Source organism: Procambarus clarkii, chromosome 32, assembly GCF_040958095.1.
Source record: "Procambarus clarkii isolate CNS0578487 chromosome 32, FALCON_Pclarkii_2.0, whole genome shotgun sequence".
Classification (NCBI taxonomy): domain Eukaryota; kingdom Metazoa; phylum Arthropoda; class Malacostraca; order Decapoda; family Cambaridae; genus Procambarus; species Procambarus clarkii.
Window position 1 is genome coordinate 39956617 of NC_091181.1, and position 12116 is coordinate 39968732.

At 36.9% G+C, this 12116-nt stretch overlaps 1 protein-coding gene across 4 annotated transcripts in view; it reads left to right on the forward strand.

The window, feature by feature from the left end:
* The window catches only part of LOC123759448 (uncharacterized), a 326826-nt gene extending 319202 nt beyond the window's left edge, over positions 1-7624 (forward strand). For 3 of the 4 annotated variants that reach the window (XM_069335265.1, XM_045744533.2, XM_045744534.2), the window contains exons 10-11: positions 1560-1690; positions 6858-7624. In XM_069335265.1, coding sequence (XP_069191366.1) covers positions 1560-1690; positions 6858-7262 — 536 coding nt within the window. In that variant the 3' untranslated portion in view covers positions 7263-7624. The remainder of the gene's footprint in view (positions 1-1559; positions 1691-6857) is intronic. The other variant, XM_045744535.2, reaches the window with a different exon arrangement.
* Positions 7625-12116: the final 4492 nt, after the last annotated feature.

Consider the following 12116-nt stretch of genomic DNA (forward strand, 5'->3'; position numbering starts at 1 on the left):
GCCTACTACAGCTTGCTCTGGGTGAGTCGTTTCAACAAAAGTTTGCATTTCTTCCCATAGTCTACACCACTTAATTGTTGAGGAAGGGACATTCTGTACTGCTTCCTCCACCCCTGAAGAAATTTCCTCAGCTGCCTCTTGTTGCTGCTCATTGTGAAGGGTTAGGAGTTCTTCGGTGGTCAGTTCTTCGCTGTGTTCTTCCAATAACTCACAACACACAAAACTCACAACTCTCACAACACTGTGAATACCATTTCTTTTTCTAAATTTTTCAAACCATTCCCTGCTCGCCTAAAACTCTTTCGCATCTGCATCACTTGTTCCAGGGGTTTTCTTTATAAGATCTTCATGCATAGCCTTGCTTTTTCACAAATGATGGCCTCTGAAACACCTTCACCTGCTAACTCCTTTGTTGTGTATGTAAATTAATAACAACTTTTCAACATTTAAGTGTTTGTGTTCTTTGTTTCGTGATTGTTGATACGCCTTTTACCTCTTTAGCACTCATAATGTCCTTCTCTTAGCAATTACAGTGCATATCATTGACAGAGTTGTTGTACTGCATTGCTAGTTCAAACAACCTGTGTACCATTTTCATGTTTACAAATGATCTCTTGTTTTTGATCTAGTCTCACCGGTGTGGAGCCTAGTCTTTCTGGTGTGGAGCCTTTTTTACTGCAAGACACAGCACCTCTCGTGGCTGTGCTGCCAGGAGTCGACATATTTGCCAATGCATGTTGGTTACTGTACTGGCTAGCATTTAAATTTAATAGGCTCATTGAAATAGAATGCAATAATATTTATCATTATTACACAATAAATTCTACTTGCAAGCAAAACAGGTCCTGAAGCACACATCGTAAAAATCCTAAACTTTATAAGACATCACCATGTCAAGAGCACCCTAATTTCAACAAAAAGAACATAGTACATTACTTGACCACAACAGGTGGGAATGCAGCAGCAAGTGTCCTCAAAACAGCTTGTGAGGCTTGCTGTATATTTGCCCAGCCAAACACTACTTCAATTGTATTGTTTTTCCCCTTCACACTTGCTCTATGGTGTCTGTCAGGCCATGGCTAGAGATATGGTTTGTTGTGGTAGCTGTAGATTAAGTCTGTCTGTCTGTCTGAAAAAAAACTAGGTTGAAACAGGTCAGAGGTTGTGTTTCTTCTGGCTGAGTTCTGGTGAGGAAGATGTTGATGCTGTGTGCTTGCAGCCTTATATATCTGTCTGCTGGCTCAGCTCAGACCAATGCTGCTGTTGATTGGTTGAGAGTAGTGTGCAGATGTAGCAGTACTTGCTAGCCGTCTTGATGTAGCTGCTACAACTATTTGAATTATAGAAAAGAACACTTTTTTGTCTCTTGCAAATTTCTTGCATAAATTTCTGATTTTTATATAATGATGTAACAGATGTAACAGTACTTACTAGCAGTCTTCATGTAGCTGCTACAACTATTTGAAGTATTGTATAGAAAAGTACATATTTTTGTCACTTGCATATTTCTTACATAAGTTTCTTATTTTTATAAATTGATCTTTTCAAATTACTTTCAGGGGTACCAAATTTCTATATGGATCATGAAGTTCAAATGAATGCAGAAAGAATTTGCAAAGCAACACATGCTGACCCAGTAGCACAAGCAGTATGCATTTTTTTGGCTCTTCTGGTAGCTGCTATACTTCAGGTAAGAGACCAGAGTACTTGCCTTTCTGATGTTAGCTAGCACTTTGGCCTTGTTATTTAAAAACTTAATTTCTGTATAACACACTTGGAATTCCTTAATTAAAATCAGTGTTGAATGTAATGAAATGTCTTTCACCGGTAGAGCCCCATTGACTCCCTGAAGCCATCTCATTGAGATTGCTCCTATCTGTTAGATCACAACAATTGCAGGAGTTCTGTTTGGCTTACGGGTAACCAAACCCATAACATGGCCCCCCCCCCAACCTCACAGAGGCAAAGAGAGCAAGTGACAAACCAGCTACGAACAGTGGAACAAGTGGTCATAGATGGAAACTGGAAAGGCAAACAAGTCATAGTCATAAGGAAGAACATTTTCAGTACAGTATTAGAGCTATCAATAAATGGAATATGTTAGATGCAGAAGTCATTGAAACTAATTTGATTCAAAATATTAAATGTAAATACGATAAAAGCATGAGAAATGAGTCATTGCATTAACCCTGCTCAGTCCCCCAGGGTACTGTGCTTGCTCCAGTACTTTTTCTCATACTCATATCGGACATAAACAAGGACACAACCCATAGTACTGTATTATCCTTGCAGATGACACTAGGATTTTTATGAAAGTAGACAACATAGAGGAAATGGCAAACCTCCAATCAGATGTAAATCAGGTCTTTCTATGGGCTACAGAAAACGATATGGTGTTTAACGAAGATAAGTTCCAGCTCATGCGCTATGGAAATAAGGAAAATATAAAAACGGAAACCACGTACAAAACGCAGTCAAATCATAACATAGAACGAATAGGCACTGTAAAGGATTTGGGTGTACTCATGTCGGAAGACCTTACCTTTAAAGAACACAATAAAGTAGCCGTCACAACTGCAAGAAAAATGACAGGTTGGATAACAAGAACCTTTCACACCAGAGATGCTATACCGATGATGATACGTATCAAGACGGTAGTGCTCTCTAGAGTGGGGTACTGCTGCACAATGACAGCCCCTATCAAACCTGGAGAAATATACCCCTGTAGGGAATTCTATTGCAAACACATTGATACAAAAATGAACAACATAACACAAAAATTGAGGTGATAATCTCTTAATGATAAGAGATCGTTTACTGCCAGAATCCACTCAGTAAAGCATCTAAACTATTGTGACTGACTAAAGAGCCTAAATCTGTATTCTCTTGAGCGCAGGTGGGAGTGATACATAACAATTTACACGTGAAAAATAGTAGAGGGGCTGGTCCCAAACATGCACACAGAAATAACATCACATGAGACCAGAAAGCATGGCAGGATGTGCAGAATACCCCCATTGAAAAGCAGAGGTGCAACGGGTACTCTGAGAGAGAACTATATCAACATCAGAGGACTGAGGCTGTTCAACACACTTCCATTACACATAAGGGGCATAACTGGTCGACTCCTCACAGTGTTCAAGAGAGAACTTGACAAACACCTCCAAAGGATACCTGATCAACCAGGCTGTGAGCAGCCACGTCCAACAGCGTAGTTGACCAGTCTAGTAACGAGGAGGCCTGGTTGACGACCGGGCCGCAGGGTCGCTAAGCCCCGGAATCACCTCAAGGTAACCTCAAGGTAAGGTTGGATTGTACAGCTATTAATAGCCAACAACAACGCTGTGCGCAATGAAAAATTTTTAATTTTTATTTTTCCTCTAAGATTGTTAAAACGTGTTTCCTGATCACAGGAAAACAAAATTGTAGGCGACATATTTTGGCTGTGATAGGGTGAGGAAGTCTGGCAAGATACAGGTGTTGAAAGAGTACGCATCCAGGCCAGTCTCCTCCAGCCGAGCTGTCAGGCAGTTGCCACAAAGATATTATTACCTAATTTTTTCTATGTCTTTGATTGATTTTTTCTCAGTTTTTTGCAGTAATATTGTTCATTAGTGGGTAGTATGACATATGTATATAATCAAATGTGTGAACATATTAGTGATTATTAATATTACTGTATATTAGTAATTCAATTATTATATTCAGAAAAAGATAAAAGAATATTTTTGTTGTTATTACCTAATATACACACTATATATATAAGTATCTACATGTTTTGTTCACCATAACATACTACTAAGCTGGTATGGTATGTCCAAACAGCATAGGGGGGCCAATATACACTTCACTGTATGTCACACACCAGCCAGCAGTCGTCGTCATCTCAATTGGCAAGAATTCACCTCCCAACATACTGTTTTGGCAGTTATTACACTATTTAAACACGTTATATATAAGTACAGTATCTACATTTTTGTTCATCATAACGAATCACTAAGCTGGTATGGCGAGTCCAAACAATATAGCGGCCGCCACTCACCAGTCAGCTGACGACACCACCTCACTGCCAAGATTCCTCCTCACACCATACTACGCACATTGCTAATTCTCATCACAATGCTGCTATAGGTATTATCAAAATCCTGGTCACTAAATCTTGCAAAGAAATAATTTTCAACAAGTTTATTTTGTAAAGGAACATAAGATGTCGTTTTAATGTTCTTAGATAAATTAAACAATGCAGTGTGCTGTGGCTACCTGCCTATGAACATTTTGAACAGCATTGTGTTCACCGATATCGATATCTGAACATTGTGTTTATCACAGTCAAGCTCATCTGTAATACTATCATCGCTAAATAATAGCAGTTACATATACTGTACAGTATTTTTTTTAAGTTTTTAATCAATGCTGTGATCACAAGCTGAACAACAGAGCTGTATGTTCCAGCATTGGTTGCTCACACAGTACTTCACAGTTTATCGGCAAAGACAGCCTGTAGAAAATCAGTGGTAGAAATTGATATGGGTGTTTCATTAGCAGTGACAAAGAGAATACTTAAACAAGTATCTAATGAAGATTTCACCGACCTAACAAATTCGCAAAGACCTGAAAGATGTAGCATTAAATATTATGATAGCTATTGTGAGGAGACATTCACATATGGGACTAATAGAACAAGAACCCGGCAATGTGATGTTATAGGGGCCAGAATACGCCTGGGATCTAGACGTATCTGGCAGCTTTCTCAAAACCCAAATGTCGAGTACACAATGTGTCAACTTTGTGAAAGAGAAAACATGCACTCTCTTGAACATTATATTGTAGAATGTCCCATACTGACTGTATGGCATACCTTAGCCCCCTCCTAGGCTAAGGTATGCTGATTTCTGTAATTACTATATGAGTACTGGAACATTTGATGATATATTGGACTTGTACTCAAGATTGACCATGTAATGTATCAATTATACAATGTATGTATGTGATATAACTATATAACCTGAGCTTGTAAAAGCACCTTAATCACCTTCAGTGATTAAGTGCTTAATTACACACTAGTTTCTTTATCAGCTATCTCACCCTGTCAGAGTAAAAGAGACAAATGTATGTGAATGCATGTGTGTATATATGTATGTATATATGTATATGTACATATATGTGTGTGTGTATGTATATGTATGTGTATAAAGTATATATGGAAGCTGATCAGAACTATATTTCACCTTTGTAAATGCACATTAATGACACTTTGTAAAAGACACATCGAACACTTTATGGAGGGCATACATAAATCTGTGTATCTATGTATTTACGTAGCAATGCTAACCAGCATTTACAATGCTGGTTAGCATTGTAAATGTGTGGCCACATCTGTGGTAGAAAATAATAAAAAAAAACAGTACTTCACACCAGGGAATGGTGCCCATGATTTTTTTTTCAAATGGCAGTTGCAGTTTTCATAAGTTCTTCATTGTCAATTTTGTTGATACTTGTTACTATTTTGTATATAGTGATCATATCGCCTCTTTTTTTTTCTATCTTCTAGCTTTGGGATATTTAACACCTCAACCTCAAATGGAGCTCTGAGGTGACTCAAACCTGCAACAGATAGTCCCCCCAACCGCTAACCATTGGAACATCCTGACTTGGTAAAAGTTGTACAGCTGGATTTCTAGGGAAATCACTGGAAGTCTAGAAGCATATACTGAAGCCAGTTTAAGTTTTACGTATAACCCTCAAGCACTCGGGTGTAGGCAATGTCCACCAAATGCTCCAGCTTTAGATACACCTGAAGTTGGAACGCACATTGGATGAACTACATTGCCTGTGCTCGAGTGCTTGGGGGTTATATGTCAAACTTGGACTGGTTTCGGTAGAGGCCTCTAGACTTCCAGTGATTTCCGTAAAAATCCAGTTGTACAACTTTTGCCAAGTCAGGATGTTCCAATGGTTAGCGTCAGTGGCTAGGAATCTCTTAGTTGCAGGTTAAACTCACCACAGAGCTCCAGTTGATTTTCTCATTGATGTATATACAGTATACTGTATCACATTAGTGTGATTTCTGTGTACCTCTAACTTTTCATCAGTGCACTTAATTTTCAGTGTTTCAGTTCTGGGAGCCATTTAGTTGCATGTTTTTGCACCTTTTCCAGTTTATTGATGTGCGTAATGAAATTTGGGCACCATATAACCATTACATATTATAAATTTGATTTCATAAAGGTCATGAACAATTTCTTTAATATTTCTCCAGCCATATAATTAGATGCAATTCTAAAGTCATCTTGAGAGGATTTCGGTGCTTAGTGTCCCCGCGGCCCAGTCCTTGACCAGGCCTCCTTTTTTTTTGTTACACACCCCCAGGAAGCAGCCCATAGCAGCTGTCTAACTCCCAGGTACCTATTTACTGGTAGGTGAACAGGGGCATCAGGGTGAAAGAAACTCTGCCCATTTGTTTCCGCCTCCACCGGGGATCGAACCCGGAACCTCAGGACTACGAATCCGAAGTGCTGTCCACTCAGCTGTCAGGCCCCATAAAGGTGGAAAGCATAACATATGTTCCTTGCACAATGTTCTTTATATGGTCCTCAGGTGACAGTTTTGTATGTGTTTGTGTGTATAATTATGTAAGTGGTAATTACACAAATTCAAAGCTAGAAGACATGAAAAAAGAGGCAATGTGATCACTACATACAAACTAGTAATGGGAATCAACAAAATTGAGAAAGAAGAATTCTTAAAACTTAGAACTTCAAGAGCAAGAGGTCATAGATATAAGCTAAGGAAACAAAGTTGTTATGTATGTGTGTGTGGCACAGATTAACTGTAATCTAATAATAACAATTCTTTAGGGTAGAGCTGCTGGTGATGCTGCTGCTTTCATCTGCCATATTAATGACCTGAAGGAGAAAATAGAAGTGCTTTTCTCTGACATTAAAGACAAGAAGAGATTTAATTCAGCATTTCTGGTTAAAGATGCAGCATCTTTTTATGGAAGTGATGTTTTGACTTCTGTAAGTTTATTGATGTGTGCCTTGACAAAGGAAAATTATAAATTCAAAGAGCACATTAGCAGAATTGTAATGAGAGGTGGCAATGGAGTGTGTGTTCATGCAAGTGTTGTTGGGGGGGTTCTAGGTGCTGTGCTTGGCTATTCTCAACTCCCACAAGATTGGTTATCTCAGCTTCCTCCAGAAAACATTGCACTGATGAATATCAAATTAAATTTATTACTAGATCTCTTTGGGTTGCCATAAATGTGCGAGTGCATTTTTTATTACATGTGATAGACCAGTGTTAGTTGCAGAAAGGTGTGTGTGTGTGTGTGTGTTTTTTCAGTTGTTCCTCTCATCAAAATCACAAAAAAATAAGTCTTCCTGCCATTTTCATTAACTTTATTGATAGGTATATGATGCCTCATATTTGAAGTTTTAGAATAGGGTTGAGTAAATTCGATGTATGTCATAGTTTGAGTGAAACATTTCCTAATCCAGAATATTCATTTTGATGGGTCTATTTTTGTAAATATTGTACCTTAAGATAAAATATTGTTATTAATATAGGTTATGCTTACCAACATATACAGTGTGAATTGCCTTAATAAAGTGAATTGATTATTCCAGGGAATGTTGATAATTTATGCTTACTTTTCCCAAGCAACTGCTGTAGTGAAATAATGTTTATTTTTACTACTGCTGTAGTTTTGGGGAGGGCTTCTGTTGTGTCTGCACTACCCACAGCATCGCTGCAATGTAGAACCTTCCCGAAATCACAATAGAGCCACCTAGTTTACAATAATATTGTCTAGGGTTAGGGAAAAGTCAATAAAAAATCACCAGTTTACTGGGGCATATCTAAGCAGGACACTGTAATACATATATATATATAAAACTGTTTGTCAAGAACCAAATCAATATAGCTTTTATCAAAGCTTCTCAGGATAATAATAATAATAATAATCACAGTAGCATCAATTAAAGGACTAGCTGACACTAGGCTCTATCCTAGTACAGTGGTACACTAGTTCCTGGTATGCTCTAAGATCATGAACACAGTATGGAGGTGACACAATCAGTTTAGTGGGAGAGGAGTCAGTCTCAATCAGGACACTCAAAATCACAATAAAGCCCTCAGCTACCCACCACTCTACATCCAATGAAGGACGGGCAACGGTGCATCCATGCAGATTCATAAAACTGCTTACACAAAATATAGTCACCTACCACCTGTTCCACAAATGCTCCAAAAAGATGAACACCCTGGTTTAGTCCTGATCCATCATCATACAGTACACTCAAGTTTACATCAAAGGTTTACAAGGTCTGTAGACCAATAAATATACACCAGAAAGGGAGTCGGACCAAGCGCAACCGTACTTGCCAATGACCTACAGACCAGTTAGGTACTGGCCGCAGTACGCACTGTAGCCAACTCGACAAACGTAATCGTCACATCTACTTCAAACATTTTAACTCATATCATTGCATTTTACAATTCAATTAGGCCTTGAGCATATGCAGAACTAATAAATAACAATATATATATAACTCGCAATATAAAATGAGATGAGCACATAGGCACACAATGTAGAATATAATAATATACAAAGATACAAATAGAGAATTTCCATCTCCTAGACTTGGTAATACCTAATTTTGGCTGGCAAGCAAAGGAAGGGGGGAAGGGAGAAGGTAGGATTCAAAAGAATTAAGCCAAGTCAACCATTATCACTCTTCTCTAATGCAATATTCATCGATACATAGTTATACAGTAATACAAGTAAAATATAATATACACAACATGCTCTCAAAACTCTGCCTATGAGTATATATCCCCACAATACAAAGTATAGTAATATTAATCAAACAACCTATTAATAGATATATTAATTCTCTCTAATCTCTATTACTCTGTCATCTATCCTTATCTCAATTATGGTATTTGTGCTTGGGGTTCTACTACCCAAAATCATCTATGTCCTCTAATTACTCAACACTAAGCTGCTGTTAGAATAATATCAAACTCTGGCCCCAGACAGCACTCGGTACTCTTACTTAAATCTTTGAATATGTTAGATATTAAGATACTGCACATCCTCTCAAGTGTACTCTATGTATTTAAAACTCTGAACTGTAATGCCAATCCTGACCTTAAACGGTTCCTAGAAGGTTGTAATTGAACTCATGGGCACTACACCAGAAACAAATACCTATTTGATATTCCAAGAGTGCACCTTAACCAAACTAGAAATGCTTTACAAATCAAGGAATCCAAATTTTGTAGAATGACCTTCCCAGTCATGTCAAAGGCTGTACCTTTCTCAACTAGTTTTAAGAGAAAAACTAAGTACTATCTAATAAACTCCTTGTAACCTATCTTACCCCCCTAAATGTCAACCCATGTCTTGCAATTTTCAAACAATACTGTTTGTTGACCAACTTGTTTAATTGCTGACTTCTGCCATGTCCCCTCCTCCCTCCCCTTTCAACACAATTTTTACTTTAATCTCTATTAGTATTAAGTCTTAGTCTTTTTTTTTCCACTTATTTGAGGAATGGTTATTTTAATTACCTTATAAGCAAAGGCAGCTTATTTTATTTGAGGAATGCTCAGCTGATTCCTCTACATTTATCATTGAACAAATGTGTGTCCAAGACCTCTTCCTGTTACACAATTTGACTGTATGTAACAATAAGTAATTATCAAAAGAAGGCACCATGCCAGGAAGGCTATGTAACACCATTGTGTGTAACAATAAACCTAATTTTTTTTAACAGATAATGCATATGTGAGTAAAACAAATCCTGTTAGCTGTAAAAAATACTGATTCAGTTATTTAATTAAAAAAATATTGAAACAAATATTTATGGGTTGTTTATTCTAACTTTTCTACTGTATATCCAAAGAAGTGAAAAAATAAGACATACTGCACAATTTAATGAATGATACGAAAGAAATATGACTTACATATCAATATGAGATCTAAATGATCCATGGTTAACATGATTTAATAAGGATAATACTGATAATAATACAAACTATAATTTAAAACCTTTATTACTTAATTTTTTTTATTAAGAAGCTCAGGTATATACAACAATGTGCTGCTACCCTATTCTATATGAAAGATTACTGTGTAGATCAAAACCTAGTTAAAAGTTCATCTAATATTCCCACCTCACAGGATGGTTAGTCATACCTGGAATCGGGAGAAAATGCCTACCTCAATACAAAAAACAAATCAGCTCTGACTAAACAACAACTTCATGATTTTCACAAGTGGGTAAACACTGAATCATGGTAACATTATATTATATTATAATTACTCTTACCAGTTTCTACAAGACCCCTCTCTCAAACAATTTTGAAGCGAAGATCAGATATTATGTACCTCGCCCTGCCCTGGTGATGCTCTATTACTCTCTCATCTATCCTTATCTCAACTATGGTATTTGTGCTTGGGGTTCTACTACCCAAAATCATTTACATCCTCTAATTACTCAACACAAAGCTGCTATTAGAACAATATCTAACTCTGGCCCCAGACATCACTGTACCCTTACTCAAATCTCTGAATATGTTAGATATTAAGTCACTGCACATTCTCTCATGTGTATTATTTCTATTTCTATTTCTTATATATATAAACGATCTGCCTAATGTCTCTAATATTCTCAAACCTATATTGTTTGCTGACGATACTACCCTTATCTACTCAAACCTCAACCCACATACACTAAATAATGTTGTGAATAATGAATTAAAAAAAGTCCACTTATGGATGTCAACGAACAAACTAACATTAAACATCGAAAAGACTTACTACATCTTATTTGGAAGCAAATCATCAAATGCAATTCAGCTACAGATAGACAACATTAACATAAGTAATAAAAATGATGGCAAGTTTCTTGGCATATTCCTAGACAAGAGACTCAACTTCAGCACCCACATTCAACACATAACTAAGAAAGTCTCTAAGACAGTTGGTATACTCTCCAAAATCAGATATTATGTTCCTAACTCTGCTCTCCTCTCACTATATTATGCACTAATCTACCCCTATCTTAATTATGGTATCTGTGCATGGGGGTCTACCACTGCAAACCACCTTAAGCCCATCATCACACAGCAAAAATCAGCTATCAGAATAATAACTAACTCTGCTTTCAGACAACACTCAGCTCCCTTGTTTAAATCTCTAAACTTGCTAAATATTAACTCCCTCCACACATTCTCTTGTGTCAACTACATTTACAAAACCCTGTTCTTAAATGCAAACCATGCTCTGAAACTCTCCCTGGACAGATGTAATAGGACCCATTATCACCACACCAGAAATAAATATCTCTTTGATATCCCCAGGGTCAAACTTAATCTGTGTAAACACTCTATGCAAATTAAGGGACCTAGTCTATGGAACTCACTCCCTAGTGAATTGAAAAACTGTAAAACTTTTGCCTTATTTAAAAGCAAAACCAAAAAGTACCTAACTTCATCTATTTAGTTTCCTACACTGAGCTTTAAATTTGCTCTGTACCTAGTGGTACCCAATCTCCTAATTTTTATGTAATATCAAACAACCTTATCATTGTGTTCATTGCTGTCTTCTTTTATGTGCTAGCCATATGCTGTATTGTGACTACCAATTTTTGTCAACTACCATTCAAGCTGTCATTGCAATCAATCTTATATTGTTTCTGCTGTATTGTGCCTACCAATTTGTTGTCAACTTCCACTTTAAGCTGTCATTGCAATCAATCATAGCTACCTATGTGCTTTAATATACTGTACCTATAATTTTCTCTCATCTTTTTTTTTTTTTTTTTCATTCCATGTAATCTGTTATCATTTTTTTGTCTATAAATTTTGCAAGTATTTACCTCCTTAAAATTTTCTTAGATTAAGGACCTGCCCGAAACGCTGCGCGTGCTAGTGGCTTTACAAGACTGTAATTACCATAATTGTATCCTCACATTCCTTATGTACATTCTTGCATATGCATAAATAAAATAAAATAAAATAAAATAAAATAAAATATTATACATATATAAAACGCTGAACTGTAATGTCAATCCTGACCTCAAAAGCTTCCTAGAAGGTTGTAACAG